The 16705-nt window shown below is 41.6% G+C and overlaps 1 protein-coding gene across 2 annotated transcripts in view; it reads left to right on the top strand.

Annotated features, from left to right (window-relative positions):
- Positions 1 to 16705, top strand: part of CNKSR3 (CNKSR family member 3) — a 111419-nt gene that overhangs the window by 79938 nt on the left and 14776 nt on the right. For both annotated transcript variants that reach the window (XM_049904127.1, XM_049904136.1), the window contains exons 5-7: positions 5441 to 5482; positions 9562 to 9681; positions 12985 to 13044. In XM_049904127.1, the coding sequence (XP_049760084.1) occupies positions 5441 to 5482; positions 9562 to 9681; positions 12985 to 13044 (222 nt within the window). The remainder of the gene's footprint in view (positions 1 to 5440; positions 5483 to 9561; positions 9682 to 12984; positions 13045 to 16705) is intronic.

Below are 16705 nucleotides of genomic sequence, written 5' to 3'. Positions count from 1 at the left end.
CCTAAGCCACGGTGCTTTCATTTGGCTCATATATATGTGAAAGCTGGACAATGAATAAGGAAGACCGAAGAAGAATTGATGCCTTCGGATTATGGTGTTGGTGGAGAATATTGACTATACCATGGACTGCCAGAAGAATGAACAAATCTGTCTTGGAAGAAGTACAGCCAGAATGCTCCAAAAAAGCAGGGATGGTGAGATTTCATGTCACATGCTTTGGACATGTTATTAGGAGAGATCAGTCCCTGGAGAAGGACATGATGCTTGGTAAAGTAGAGGGTCAGCAAAAAAGAGGAAGACCCTCAATGAGATGGATTGATACTGTGGCTACAACAAAAGCCTCAAGCATAACGATTGTGAGAATGGTGCAGGGCTGGACAGTGTTTCCTCCTATTGTACATAGGGTTGCTATGAGTCAGAACTGACTTGATGGCACCTAACAATAGCACCACTTGTGTCTGTCCAAGAAGCCTTGTTGGTGCAATGGTTAAGTGCTAGGCTGATAACTGGAAGGACAGCAGTTCAAACTCACCAGTGACTCCTCTGGAGAAAAGATTTGGTGATCTGCTTTCCATAAAGATTATGGCCTAGGAAACTCTATGGGCAGTTCTACTTTGTCACATGGGGTCATCATGAGATGGAATCAACTTGACGACACCCAAGAACAATATGTGTCTATCACTGCTATAGGCACTGGGGTACTAAACCAAAACCAAAACCAAACAAAACATTGCTGTTGAGCCAATTTCTACTCATAGCGACCATATAGGACAGAGTGGAATTGGCCTATAGGGTTTCCAAGGAGTGGCTGGTGGATTCAAACTGCTGACCTATTGTTTAGAAGCCAAAGTCTTAACCACTATGCCATCAGGGTTTCCAGGGATACTAGGTGAATAAAAATTCCCTGACCTCATGGAGCTTACGGTGTATGGGGCCGAGAGAAAATAAATAAGCAAAATATATAAAGTTCAAGAAGCGTTAAGGAAGGAATGAGTACAAGAGCTATTGAGAGTCGAGAGCAATTTTAGATTCGTGTCCAGAGCAAGCCTCCTGGGAAAGTGGTGTCTGAGTAATCTGACCATAGGATTCTGCATCCTCTGGGCAAAATGGCTTTATGGTATTATCTCAAGTGGTATTTTTTTCCTTGTAGCCGTGGAATCCCATTTTCTCCTCTCGTCCCTTTCTCTGCATCCTTTCTTCTACTAGTAATTTATAAAACCTACACTTTGAAGGATAATAGTTGCCTTTATCTTCCCCCGTGAAGAAACTACACACACTTTTTAAGAATACACCCAGGACAAGGATGGCTGGGCATGTCTTCCCTTCCAGTTTCGAGGCTATAGTTTTAAAAACCGAAGTAGGAAAGGATTGTGATCTGTTTTCTCAATCTGTCCTCCTCATGCTGTGAAATAGTAATGGTGGGAGATGAAATGGCAACAGGAGCAGGTGCTGAGCTCCAGTGTGAAAAGATATGGAGGAAATAAGCAATATAAAGCCCAAGAAAATTAGATAGAAAGAAAATCATGGAAGCAGAAGAAGAAAAGACTGTGAGACCATTTATTGACTGCTAATTTTGTCTCAGAGTCCCTGGGTGGTACAGATGGTTAAGCACTTCACTGCTAACCCAAAGGTTGGTGGTTCAAGTCCACACAAACGTACTTGGAAGAAAAAGACCTGGCGATCTGTTTCTGGAAATCAACCACTGAAAATCCCACGGAGCACAGTCCTACTCTGATGCATGAGGGGTCACCATGAGTCAGGGTTGACTCAACGGCAACTGTTTTTTTTTTTTTTTTTTTTTGTGCGTGTGCCACGTGTATACTGCACGCTTTACATAAGTTAGCACATTTGATCCCCAGCGGTTCTCCCAGGTGGGTTTTGTTCTCATCCCCCTTTTACAGAGTAGGAAACAAAGGCACAGAGAGGTTAAATAACTTGCCCAAGGTGGCTCAGTTAATAAGAAGGCAGAATAAGAAGGAGAAGCAGGGGGAAGGGGAGATATCTGAGTAGCCTACGGAGAGCTACCCAGGCTGGGTCTCTGCCACTTGGGTTGGGCTGTATTCCAATCCAGGTGACCAAGGAATGTCACGAATCTCAGCCTTTCTGTCTGACTCATGAGGGGGTGACTTTGTTCCAGTACCTCTTTTTCCTATTCTGTTGACTTCATGCCAGACAATATGAGGTCACGCCTGCAGCTGCTTCCTCTCTTTAGGAATGTGTATGGGAACCCACGTTCATGGTCATGGAAGATAAAAAGTGAGCCCTTTCATGTGCTCAGTTGAACGGTTTGGGAGACGGGGGAGCTCTTCTTGCCCATTGGCATAGTCACCACAATCACCAAGAACCCATTTTCTTGGGGGCTTCTTGGATCCACCAAATCAAATTCAGAAACCATGAGGTCAACGTCTTCCTGCCAGTGACTTGGCCCTTCAGCCCTGGTAGATTGAAAGGACCTGCCTTCTTGTGGGTGATAATCTCAAAAAATTGACAGTGCTTTAATCGTCTGAGGAGTTGTCATGAAATGTCATAAACACAAAGTATTAGTTTTTTCTTTCTGGCACGAGACTAAATAAAAAACCAAAAAAACCCGTTGCCATCGAGTCAATCCTGGCTCAGAGTAAACCTATAGGACAGAGTAGAAAAAAGTGTGCCATAGAATTTCCAAGGAGCAGCTGGTGGATTCAAACTGCCAACCATTTGGTTAGCAGCAGAGCTCTTAACCACTGTGCCAGCAGGGCCCCGATAGACCATATAAGTAAAACTTTTTCTAAAAATTATGTTGATTTAATTAATCTCTCAGTCAGAAGTGTTAATAGGAGCTGGTACGGTCATTGATAGTTTCGTTCTGTGTACAAGATGGAGGTGGAAAAGTACATTTTGAGTTGTAACTATTTAAATTTTATAGCATTTGCATGCGTGGTTTGACTTCATATCAAATTTAAAAACTATATATCAAATTTAGGTGTGCAAAAATACATTTCCCAATAGTAAAACAATTCAGAACACACTTACTCAGCACTTTTTTTTTTTTTTTTGGGTCTGAAAACATTCATTTATTAGTTGTTTTTACCTCTCCCCTACTGAACTGCCCGGAAGTCCCTGGGTGGTACAAATGGTTAACACTCAGCTGCTGACCGAAAGATTGGAGGTCAACCCAGAGGTACCTCGGAAGAAAAACCTGGTGATCTACTTCCAAAAAACCAGCCGTTGGAAACCTTGTGAAGCATTGTTCTACTCGGACACACACGGGGTTGAAATCGGCTCCACGGCGACTGGTTTACTGTATCATTCTAATAAAAACAGAAGAGGAAATGGCTTTTCTTCTTTATTAAGTATTTTCCCTGCCAGGCTTCTTTCTTTCTGAGAGAGTGTAAATTTTGGGAACAGTACAGTAGCTATCATTGTTTCCCACGTTTTTATCTAGTAGGGAAAGTAACAAATTTAAGAAGACAACAAAATCTGATTATAAAATCAAATAGGGTAGGAGCTGGCAGCCAGCTCCCTCAGTAGTCGTAAAAAATGACGTTTCGTAAAATCTTTACCTGGCAATTCTAACAGAGTTAGAATGAAGTTAGTATCCTACACGCACATACAATAATGTACGTTTTCCCTAGGATGTCCCAGTTTGGTATTATACTTACTGGTGCTGAATAAACTAAATGATCTAGTTAGGATTGCTTAACTCCTGTCTGCACCCTGTGGGTTGAAATCCTCTGTCTTAGAAAAGCCCTAGAAGGCTAGCAGTGAAAGCTTTACATTAGCAGCTTTACTTTGGCTGCTTTTATAGAGAACAGTGGTGATTCCTGTACTGGCTCACTGGGTTCCTGCCTTGTTCAGAGTCTTTTGTTCTTAAGCTGAATAAATAGTGCTTCACATTCCAGCCCTTTATTCAATGTCATCAATATAGCATACCTCGAGACCACCTTTTTTTTTTTTTTTTGGCAGTGTGTTAATGAATGTTTTGTTGAACCTTTTTCATCTATTATGGACTGAAATATCTGATTTAATCTCAGTGGCGCTTAAAATAAACTTTTGTGGCTAAGTTTACCCACGCTTTTATGTGAAAGCTATTCTTATAAGCAGGCCCACACCTAAAGACCTATGGCTTGTTGGCCCGCGGCTGCTGCTGCTGCTGCGGCTGATTCTGGGTCACGTTTGGGAGCCACCGTCAGGTTTCTGGATCTTTTAACTTCTGGCTTACTCCTCTCTGGAGCCCTGGTGGTGCAGTGGTTAAGAGCTACAGCTGTTAACCAGAAGGTTGGCAGTTTGCATCCACCAGCTGCTCCTTGGGAACCTCATGGGGCAATTCTCCTCTCTCCTAGAGGGTCACTGTCAGTTGGAATCGACTTAATAGCAATGGGTTTGTTTTTTTGGACAGTTTGGACAGTATCTGAAGGTCAGTTCAGTCACATTTCTAGGTTTCCCAACTACATAGTCTGTCAAATGGGTTCCTTGGTTGGTACTCATTGGGTCGTGGAAGAGCAGAGCCTTAGGAGAGAACCATGCCAGCTCCCTTCCAACTCTGTCCCCTCTTTCCAGGTCCAGCACTGTCTCGGGGTGGGGCATGGAAGGGGGAATATCACCACCGTCTTGGGCTCCAAGAACTTCTTTTCCATGAAATTTTGCCTAGTGCCTACTTTTGGTGGCTGACATGGTATGGATTTTGTATGTATTAGGTGCTGTATTTAGTCAGCCTTACCTTGTAATTTACTAAACTGCGACCTTCTTAGGAAGGAGCCCTGGTGGTACAGTGATTAAGTGCTCGGCTGCTAACAGAAAGGTTGGCATTTCAAACCCACCAGCCAGTCTATGGGAGAAAGATATGGTGGTTTGCTTCTGTAAAGGTTACAGCCTTGGAAACCCTAGGGGGCAGATCTACTCCATCCCAGCAGGTTGCTACGAGTCAGAATCGACTCAAAGGAAAGGGTTTGTTGGTTTGTTTGAACTCAGGATTTTTGGGAGTCCCTGGGTGGTGCACACAATTAACACACTCAAGTTGCTAACTGAAAGGTTAAAGGTGTAAGGTGCCATGGGCACCTGGGAAGAAAGGTGTGGCAATCTACTTCAGAAAAATCAGCCATTGAAAGCTATTCAGAAGCACAATGCTACTCCAAAACACATGGAGTCACCATGAGTTGGAATTGACTCGATGGCAACAGGTTTAGTTTATGGGGGGGAAAGTGACAGCTGGCATCACATTCCTAGAGCCCCCTACCCCCCATTTTATGTGCCTCATGTTTTTTCTCGTCGTAATATCATGGGAAAAAGAAAAGTAAGCTCTTTATAAAAAAAAAAAAGCTGAGATTATCTCGTGTGTGATTTCAAACTGTTAAAATAAGAAAGCCTCTTGGAGTGAAAGAAATGTTTAGAGCTAAGCCAACAGCTTTTGAATGTTTTTAGCTCTTATTCTTCATTTTTATCCTCTCTTCCACTTCTTTAGGATTGCCTGGTAGCAGAAATGGAGGATAAAGTTTTAAGCATTGTAAGTATACATTCTAAGTTCCTGTAAAACTCCTCTTCTACAGGTGGTGGCGATCACGTTGATTAAAACAAATTGATTCTAACTAATGACTTCAGCTCTACTTTGAAATATTGGATTTTAGGATGTGATTTTATTAATTTAGGTGGAAAGATAGGTAACAATCAGACCAACTAGTGTGAAAATTCCTGTGCTGAGTTTAGACATATTGGTCTCTGTTTTGTTTGTTTCCCACTAAACATTTCACTGGATGCAATGCTGGAAGCACTCACTCGTCTGTGCCAAGAAATCTGCTATCTGGTGCTGTTAGTACTAGATAACTAAGATACTGCTCAACTGACTGGAAGAGATCCATATACATGCCCAATCCAAAGAAAGATGATCCAATAGAATGCAAAAATTATTGAACAATATCATCAGTATCACACACAAGTATAATTTTGCTGAGGATAATTAAAAAATGGTTGCAACAGCACATCAGCAGGAACCTGCCAGAAATTCAAGCCAGATTCAGAAGAGGACATGGAAGGAAGCGTATCATTGCTGATGTCAGATGGATCCTGGCTGAAAGTGGAGAATACCGGAGAGATGTTTACCTGTGTTTTATTGACTATGCAATGGCATGACTCTGTGGGTCATAACAAATTATGGATAATGTTTTTGAAGAATGGGAATTCCAAAACACTTGATTGTGCTCATGTGGAACCTATACATAGACCAAGAGGCAGTTGTTCAGATAGAACGAGGGGGTACTGCGTGGTTTAGAGTTAGAAAAGGTGTGCATCATGGTTGTTTCCTTTCACTATACCTATTCAATCTGTATCCTGAGCAAATAATCCGAGAAGCTGGACTATACGAAGAAGTACGTGGCATTAGGATTGAAGGAAGGCTCATTAACAACCTGCATTATGCAGGTGACACAGCCTTGCTTGCTGAAAGTGAAGAGGACTTGAAGTACTTACTGATGAAGATCAAAGACTACAGCCTTTAGTATGGACTACTACACATCAACATAAAGAAGACAAAAATCTTCACAACTGGACCAATAAGCCGCATTGTGACGAACAGAGAAAAGATTGAAGTTGTAAAGGATTTCATTTTACTTGGATCCACAGTCAACACCCATGGAAGCAGCAGTCAAGCAATCAAAAGACGCGTTGCATTGGGCAAATCTGCTGCAAAAGACCTCTTTAAAGTGTGAAAAAGCAAAGATGTCATTTTGAGGACTAAGGTATGCCTGACCCAAGCCATGGTATTTTTAATCACCTCATATGCATGTGAAACCTGGCCAGTGAATAATGAAGACCAGAGAAGAATTGATGCCTTTAAATTACGGTGTTGGTGAAGAATATTGAATATACCATGGACTGTCAAAAGAATGAACAAATCTGTATTGGAAGAAGTATAACCAGAATGCTCCTTAGAAGCAAGGGTAGCAAGACTTTGTCTCATGTACCTTGGACACATTATCAGAAGCGACCAGTCCCTGAAGAAGAACATCATGCTTGGTAGAGGGTCAGCAAAAAAGAGGAAGACCCTCAATGAGATGGATTCACACAGTGGCTGCAACAATGGCCTCAAACACGACAACATTTGTGAGGATAGCACAGGACCAGGCAGTATTTCATTCTGTTGTATGTAGGGTCAGAACCGCCTCAACGGCACCTAACAACAACAACAAACATTTCATCTGGGTAGAATTACACTTAAATTGCTAGCTAGCCTGTTAATCAGGGTTAACCTGATCTGAAAATTGTACTTGAGGACCGTTTTTATTAAACAAACAAACAGAAATCTTGGCAGAAACCTGATGGTGGTGGTAGGATGCACTGTGAATGTTTAAAGAGCATTTTGAGGCTATTCATCACCACTTCCTCCTTTTGACATAAACCAGGCTGTGCTCTTTTGATAAGGCCTTCCTCCCACTGATGTTGAGGAATTTAGCAATGAAATTCTATAAATATATTTTCCATAAATAGGGAGGCTTAACAACTTGGAGGAATTTTGAAAGTGTCACTTCTTGGATTCTCTCCCTTGGAAAGAAAAATCCCTCTTTGGAATTTCCTGATTTGTTTGGTGGTTTAGTTTTGAAAGGTTAGGTGAATTTGACTGAAGGAAATAACCACATGTAACTACTGTGATTTCTACATGGAGACCACTTAAAAGGGATCTTCATTTTTGTCTCTTTAAAATTTTACCTTCTCATTTTTTGGTATTTGGAGAATGGGTGTAATCACTAAAGAGATCATAGACCTACATGCAAAACACAAAACTATACAACTTGTAGAAGATGACATAGGAAAAAATCTAGGTGACCATGATGTTGGCAGTGAGTTTTAGAAACAATACAATACAATCATTTTAGATAACGATACCAAAAGCACAGTTCATGAAAGAAAAACTGGTATGTTAGACTTCATTAAAATCCCAAACTTCTGTGTGAACGACACTGTTACGAGAATGAAAAGAGAAGCCACAGACTGGGAGGAAATATTTGCAAAACATATTATATGATAAAGGACTTGTATCCAAAATACACAAAGAACTCTTAAAACTGAAATAAATAAATAAATATAAACAACCCATTTAAAAAGTGCACAAAGGATCTGAACAGACACCTGACTAAAGAAGTATACAGATGGCATATAAGCATACGAAAAGATGCTCAACATCATTTGCCATTAGGAAATTGCAAATTAAAACAATAATGAGATACTACTGCATACCTATTAGAATGACTAAAACCCAAAACACTGACAACACCAAATGTTGACAAGGATATGGAGCAACAGGAATGCTCATTCATTGCTGGTGGGAATGCTAAATGGTACAGCTACTTTGGTACAGCTCTTACAAAGCTAAATGTAGTCTTATAAGATCCACCTACCATGTTCCTAGGTATTTACCCAAATGACTTCAAGACTTAGGCTCACACAGATTTTGCACATGAATATAGCAGCTTTATTGGTAGTTGTCAGAAAGTGGAAGCAACCAAGATATCTTTTAATAGGTAGATGGGTAAACAAATTGTGATATAATCATGCAATGGGGTATTTTTTCAGCAATAAAAAGAAATGAACCATGAAAAGACATGGAATAATCTTAAATGTGCATTGCTAAGTGAAAGAAACTAGTCCGAAAAGGCTACGTACTGTGTGATTCCAACCATGTGACAGTCTGGAAAAGGCAAAACTAGACAGACAGTAAGATCAATGGTTGCCAGGTACCCCAGGGTGGGAGTCAGGAGCAGGGATAAATAGGTAGAGCACTATGAAACTATTGTGGGAGCCCTAGTGGTTGAATCCACCAGCGGTTCCTTGGGAGAAAAGACCTGTTGATCTGCTCAACCTAGGAAACCCTATGGGGCAGTTCTACTCTGTCCTGTAGGGTTGCTATGAGCTGAAATCAACTTTATGGTACACAACAACAATAACAAATTATTATTGCGTGTGACGTTGCGATGGGGCTGTACAACACAAAGAGTGAACCCTGATATAAACTGTAGACGTCAGTTAATAATAATGTATCAGTACTAGTTTATCAGCTGTAACAAGTACACCACACTAAATGCAAGATGGTAGTAACAGAAATAGAAGGGGTGGGGGAGTAACTGGGAAGGAACTCTGTACTTTCTGTACGATTTTCCTATAAACCTTAGACTCATCTGAAAAACAGTCTATTAATTAAAAAAAGAAAAGAAAAGCAGAAAGAAAACATTTTACCTTGCCTATGTTTGGTGTTTGGAGAATGTGAGTGATCACTCAACACTCACACAGATGGTTGGGAATAGATGCTTCTCTGTATCTGCTGAAAGGGGATTTCTGCCTGGACCGTGCTCCTACATGATCGTAAAGGAGATCACAGAAAAGCTGTACTTTTTAAACAAAGCTGAAATAGTGGCACTATTCCCACAGAGTGCAAATATACTTTCCAAATGCTGTGCCTTCATGGAGCAGTATTACCCAAATGATTGCCAACCGTAACTGGAGATTATAGGTGAAGCGCGTTTCTTTAAAACTTGGCTTTAGATAAACTGGGTTAATGATTGAACCTTTCCTGACTCCTTTCCCCTCTGATTCTAGGTCAAGGTTTTAAATGGCATCTGTGACAAAACAATCCGATCGACCACGGATCCTCTCATGAGCCAGTGTGCATGTCTGGAGGAAGTCCATTTGCCAAACATTAAACCCGGAGAAGGCCTGGTAAGACTTCCAACACGTGCTTCCTCTTCAAGTAACAACACACGTCACCATTTATTAAAGCTTTTTTCCTTTCTTATAATTGTATACTCCTTTCCCTAGAATTCCGAGTAGTAGAATTAAAGTAGAATGTCTTCCATTATGTAGTTAAGAACTTGCCACCTTGAACTCTGTTGATTTGTTTTTTATCTCCCAAGGATAAAAATGAATGCAATTTTAAAACTGTGCACTCAAGTCTAGAAGGAATTATTTTAACAGCTTTATCTTTAGGATGTAGTGATGTAAGAAGATGTAAAACATTTACACAAATGACAGATGGTTTCTGGGTAAAAAACCAAAATCTGTTCAGAAAGTCTCTATTAGCACATAGGATGAAGGTGAGAAGGGGCTGGCTGGAGGAAACGATTCTGTAACAGAAGTTCAGAGACATTTCATAGGTAATGTATGAGCTGTGTAACCTATGAGCTGCACAGCGACAGGCCCTGAGAAAACATTCAGGTGATCTGCCAGTACCTAGATGGGCTTGCATGCTAAATGATTAATTTGCCGAAATTTAAGTGAAGGAGTTGTGAGGCCAACTGATTAGATTAGGGCCTAGAGCCTTTGGCAGCGGGAGCCAAGTTTAATAAGCCTGTCAGTTTCTTCATCTATCAAAAGAGGATAATAGTGACCGCCCCGTTGCTGTTACTAGTTTCCATCGAGTTGTTTCCAACTCGTGGTGACCCATGCATGCAGAGTAGAACTACTCCATAGAGTTTTCAAAGCTATGGCCTTTTGGAAGCAGATCGCCAGGCCTGTCTTCCTAGGCACCTCTGGATGGGTCGAACCACCATCCTTTTGGCTAGCAGTAGAGTGCTTAACTGTTTACACTCCCCTCGCCAATACCAGGGATGCTACCTGCCCCATACCCATACCCGTTGCCACCTAGTTGATTCCAACTCATAGCAACCCTGTAGGACAGAGTAGAACTGCCTTATCGGTTTTCCAAGGAGCAGCTGGTAGATTTGAACTGCTGACCTTTTAGTTAGTAGTTGAGCTCTTAATCACTGCGCCTCCAGGGCTCCATCCACCCTGTAGGACTGTTGAAAGTGTCGACTTAGATGATGAATGCTGAGAGCCAGGTGCTAGGTGTGTGGTAGATGCACAGTAGTTGGCAGCTACAGCTGCTGTTGCTGGGATGATGATGATGATGACCAGGAGGAGGATAAGGAAAAGTACCTACTGGGTAGGCAGCTCTAGGGAAATGTTAAGGCAGACCCCTCTCTTAAATTGGGAAAAAAAAAAACAAAAAACCGTTGCCATTGAGTCGATTTCAACTCATAGTGACCCTATAGGAAAGAATAGAACTGCCCCACAGAGTTTCCGAGAAGCGCCTGGTGGATTCGAACTGCCAACCTTTTGGTTAGCAGCCATAGCACTTAACCACTACACCGCCAGGGATTCCCCTCTCTTAAACAGGAAAACAAAAATCAAGCAAAGGTCGAGAAGCCAGCATTCTTGATAAGTAGACGTAAACACATGGATACTGCTGGGCTTCCAAGTAAGTGACTGATGATAGTAGTTGAAGTATAAACAGGGAAGAGGTCCTGGAGGTGAGTAGAGTCAGATTTTGAAGCAGGTAAATGCCCTGAGTGGACAGTAGTGGGATTGCTATTTCAGATGGAAGGTTGTACAAGCAGATGCACTGGGACAGGGGAGTACCTTGTGTGGAGGAGAAGCTGATACACCTCTGAGGATGGGAGTATCAAGACTTGAGAACAATGGGGAGAACCCTGAAGGAGTTAGTACTTGATGAGATTCTCATTTTGGAGTGGTGTAGTTGGATGAGCAAGGCAAGGTCACAGTCAAAATGATTTCTGTGGAAGATCTGTGCTATAATGATACAGATGCCAGGCTGTGTGGGTCCTTCTCAGCTTATCTACTTTCTGCTCTCTTTCCTCATTGCAAGAATGGTTTCCTGATGATACGGCATTTGCCTTTGAGTTTGCTTATTAGGCTTCTTGGAAGGAGTATGTTCATCTTTATGCTGCCCTTAATATTCAGGGGTCCCTGGGCGGTGCAAACAGTTAAGCACTGGGCTACTAATAGAAAAGTTGGCAGTTTGAATCCACCCACCTGAACCCGTTGCTGTAGAATCAATTCCGATTCGTAGTGACCCTCCAGGACAGAGTAGAACTGCCCCATAGGATTTTCAGGGAGCACCTGGTGGCTTTGAACTGCCAACCTTTTGGTTAGCAGCCAAGTTCTTAACCACCATGCCACCAGGGCTCCACCACCCACCTAGGCGCCTTGGAAAAAAGCTCTTGTGATCTGCTTCCAAAAGACCACCCAAACCGAAAACCCACTGCTGTCAAGTCGATTCCGACTCATAGCAACCCCACAGGGCAGAGTAGAACCGCCCCATAGAGTTTCCCGGGAGCGCCTGGCGGGTTTGAACTGCGGACCTCTTGGTTAGCAGCCGTAGCACTTAACCACTACGCCACCAGGGTTTCCCCAAAAGACCATAGCTACAGAAAACCCTATGGGGCACAGTTCTACTCTGGAACACATGGGCCGACTAGTCGGAACTGATGCAGCAGCAACTGGTTTTTTATGGGTAATGTGTAGGGGTAAAGGGGTACCTGTTTCTAATTTGCTTCCCCTCTGAACACGTCTCTGGTACATCCTGGCACGGGTTATTAGTGGCCTGCATACGTCACTCTGGAATTACTGATGATACTAAGTTTAACTGGATATATTGTGTCATTAGACAAAGAGAGAGGATCCCTGGTGGTACAGTGGGTAAAGTGCTTGGCTGCTAACCGAAAGGTTGGTGGTTTGAATCCACCAGCAGCTCTGAGAAAGAAAAGACCTGGCGATTCGCTTCTGTAAAAATAACAACCTAGGATACCCCATAGGGCAGTTCTGCTCTGTTCTAAAGGGTCACTGTGAGTCAGAATCGACTCGATGGCATGCAACAGACAGAGATGGTTAGGAAAGAACAGTCCTTGTTCGAAATGCCTTGCTCATCCAGTAGGTCTGAGAAGGCTCCTTCCAAGTCGTTGGAGTTGTGATGAAGTTCTGTCACAATTGATCCACAAATAATCATATCAAAGCGATCGCATTTCTGATTTCTTTCACTGGTCTTCAGTTTGTTTAGCTCCCCTTCACCGCCCTTTGGATCTTGTTTCACGGTGTTTCGAGAGGCACAAAAATGAGCATTGTTCGGAGGGGTCTGTCTTTAATGTTTTATAAGCTTGAGTCTCACTTGCAGCTGTATTCCTGAATGTTAGAGTAATGAGTTAATATATTTGTGGCTCCCTCTAGGGCATGTACATCAAGTCAACCTATGATGGATTGCATGTAATTACTGGAACCACAGAAAATGTAAGTGGAAAGCCATTAAATTTAAAGGCTGTGTGTGTTTAAGCAAATTTGACATAAGCTCTCTCTATTTTCCATTCAAATGTGTCTTTGTTGTTTTATTATCTGCACTGAAAGTGAGGGTGTCTGTTTTGTTTAGGTCTGTTGATAGAGCCCGGCTTATCACCAGGTGTTGTCAATTTAGTATTTAAATTGTGCTCTATTGCTCTTGTTCACAGACCCTGCCTGGTTTTTACCTCCACCCCTGTGTTAGTTGTTCCCTTTGCACCCTCAAAGTGTGAAATCATCAGTACAAAAAACGGTTTGTTGTTGAGAATCGCTCTTCGAAGAGCTGGGATGGATGACCTCCTGTGTAAAATATAATTTTTTTGTTGTTTTTATTTAATGGAATTTATGCTTGTCACCAAAGCAGCTATTTTAGGGTTTTTACATGACATAGATTTTTTTTTATAGCGTTGTATTTCATGATAGTTGGCAAGATACTAGAATTTAGATTTTTTCCCTCCAGTCCTTTGAGTAGAAAAAGCAGGGCTGTTTCTAAAATGAGAAAGCTTTGTACATTGTTTACTTTATTTCTATAAATTCTGCTACATACAGAGTTTTTCTTTAGCCCCTCAAGCATTTTGAATTTGTGAAAAGTAGAAATATTCGGATGGTTTCTTCTTGCAACCTACAATATGGCCAACTTTTCGTTGACGCTGATGTGAAGCTAAGCATGTTTGCATAGTTTCCTTGGATCTACGTTCAAAGAAGCACATATCTGTGGAATTTAGCTACTATTTAATCAAGGAAGACAAAAAAATCCTGAAGCTAGGGGAAATTTTGTTAACTACTTTTATAATGTGTTCAGTAGAAATTGGTGTCCGCTTTTGAGCTGTAAAATAAAATGCTACGATCTTTAACTGGGGTTTGTGACAAACACTTGATTTTTGTAGTAAGAGAATGACATTGCTTAAGGCAGTCGATGAATTATAAATAAAGTGTGCGGCTCTGGCAGACGAATGAGCGAAGGTGGTAGCGCCTTTTAAGCATTTTTTTTTTTTTTTTTTTCTGCTGAGCTACACTGAGCATACAGTGAGAAGCACTAGGAATTTTTATATCAAGTCACCTGAGAGGCAAGAACAACTACACAAGAAGCTCTGTGCCTAGGCTTGGGATGGTGCTTAATGAAAAAACGCGTGATACATTCTGTGATTCAGACCTTATCCTTGTCGGAGACGTGGGTCCATGTCAGCTGAATCATGACAAGAACCTCCTCATGAATTTACTCTGTACATTGTTTGCAGTTGGATGGATTCAGGACCATGAGTGCTGTTTCTGTTTTTATTTTTTATTGTGGCAAATATATATGCAACAAATTGCCATTTCAACATTCTTTGTGCGTACTATTCAGTGACATCGGTTACGTTAATCGTGTTGCTAAACCATCATCACCATCCATTTCCAAATTTTCCCATCACCCTGTATAGAAGCTCAGTGTACCCTAAGGTTACTGTTGCTTTGGAAGAGTTAAAGTTTTGCATCTAGCATGTTGGTGATCACATTGTTTGACCTAGCCAGATCTGTGCAGTTCCAGACTCTATCTGGTCGTCTTGAAGCAATTTCCATCCTGGATAAACGTGTGGAACACTGTAATATTATTACCAGAAGGCACACGGATTCGCTCCAGGACAGCTCCTGGCTGTTGCTTAAGGTCACCTGACTTCAGAGTCAGGATGTTTTCATGAAAGCCTAGTATGGGGTGGGGGTGGATGCAGATCATCCCATTGCACTCCCATGGGAATGTCTCCCTCCTTCTCTGTCTTGGACTCCAACCTGAAGCAATGCCAGCAGGCCTTCTCAGGCCTCCACTGTACTTACTTTGGAGGTTTCCTGAGAGGCCAGGATCCTTCTAACGTCAGAGTAACAATACCTGGTGATTCTCTATCTGCCGTCTTTTCTTATGTTGCTCAAGACCTTGACAGGAACCTTGACACAACCCCAACCATACTCCTGTACCCCTGTCCCGAGATGAGGCAAAGAGCAGATTAGCCTCTGAAGAATGGGTACCTTCTTCCCAGGTCATAGCCCTTGTGTAGCCAGACGAGAATAAGCATCATTTTCCAGTAGTCCAGATCATGGTGAAGAAAGGCAAGAGCTATTGCCCTAGGAGGAATCTGGGTATCAAGCTCTCTCTTTACCAGTGTCCTGCCAAGCACAAGTCTTAATCACTTGGTAGGACATTTGAGGAATGAATGCCCAAGGATCCTTAGGAAGGGAAGTCAACCCAGGACACTGAGGCTTGTTTTAAGATTGCACATCTATAAACAGGGACTTCCTGGTCTTGGGGCTATCTCACAATGTGGATTGAGGGTGTAAGGTGGGGATAAGGTGAATCTTACCTTAAACAAAAACCTCTTTCGTGCTTCAGCCCAGGCAGATGGACTGGGCTGCACTCATCAAGATCAGGTTTATCTAAGTAGGTCTGTAATGCTGGGTGAAGCATCTGACACACAAGGTTTGAAAAAAGGAGCCTAGATAAACTCATTTTTTTTAATTGCCTTAAGAGAAAGAGACTGGAGACGGCCATCTCCCTATGTTTCGCACATGGCTGGTCTCTCAGGTGAGGCGCTTCTGGTTGTTATGGCAACAGGTTAGATGTTTTTAAAAATAGCTGTCACAGTTCTCTGTGCCTTGCGTTGGACCTAGATAACCAGAGGGAATGTTTCTATAGTTGAGTGCTGTTGCTTCTCTCTTGTTGAGCCTATCACAGCAGTCGAGTGAGAAAACTCAGCAAGTGTGTCCTGAGTTTTACTTGCTGCCCCTCCCCTTGTGTTCATAGGTGCTATTTTTTAGGTTAGTTGTAAATTGTTTGAAGATTACACAGATTACAAAATAAAATGCTCTGGCCCAGATAACATTTGATTATAATTAGAAATCAGAGGTCTAGCCTTTCCTCCTCTTTCGGTTATCTGCGCTGTCTTAAACATAAGGCTTTCTGGGCTGCTTATATGAACAGGAATAGTTACGGACATGAATTTGACAAATACATTATGTCCTTTTATAAATATATGTCTGTATTTTTCAAATCTGTAGCTAAATGTTATTTGGGAGAAACAAAGTCTGGACTTTGTTTTGACACTGAAAACTCATTCATTTTGAAGTAAACCTAAAAATGAAAGAAAAACCTTTAAATATTTTCTCTAAGAAAATAAATTTTCTATTGCCAATGTCTTTCTAGTTTAATAGTGTTTAAAAAAAAACTGTTAAAAAATAGTGTTTTAGTGGTTAGTATTTAATGCTATTTTAGTAGCATTGTGATAGCAAATAAAACAAGATTGAGTAAATATAAGATTAGTTTTATTAATTGTTTAAGAGGAAATGAGATGGCAGAATTACAAGGATGATGTTGACATGTTGAAGCAATGTCGTTGTTGTTAGGTACCCTCTAGTCGGCTCTGACTCATAGCGACCCTGTGTACCACACAGTGAAACACTGCCCGGTCCTGCGCTTTTACAAGAATAATTTTAATGGTGATGTTTTTTAGGTGCACCAGAGACTTTTATTAACTAGCCATTTTCAGTAGTGTGTCTAGATTCCCACGGCTAGGCTAAATGAGCCTGACTTTTCTGATAGGTTATCAGTGATAATGCAGTAGGTAATATGGTATTCCTGTGCCAGGTT

This window comes from Elephas maximus, chromosome 1, assembly GCF_024166365.1.
Source record: "Elephas maximus indicus isolate mEleMax1 chromosome 1, mEleMax1 primary haplotype, whole genome shotgun sequence".
NCBI lineage: Eukaryota > Metazoa > Chordata > Mammalia > Proboscidea > Elephantidae > Elephas > Elephas maximus.
This window is presented reverse-complemented; position numbering and strand designations above follow the sequence as displayed.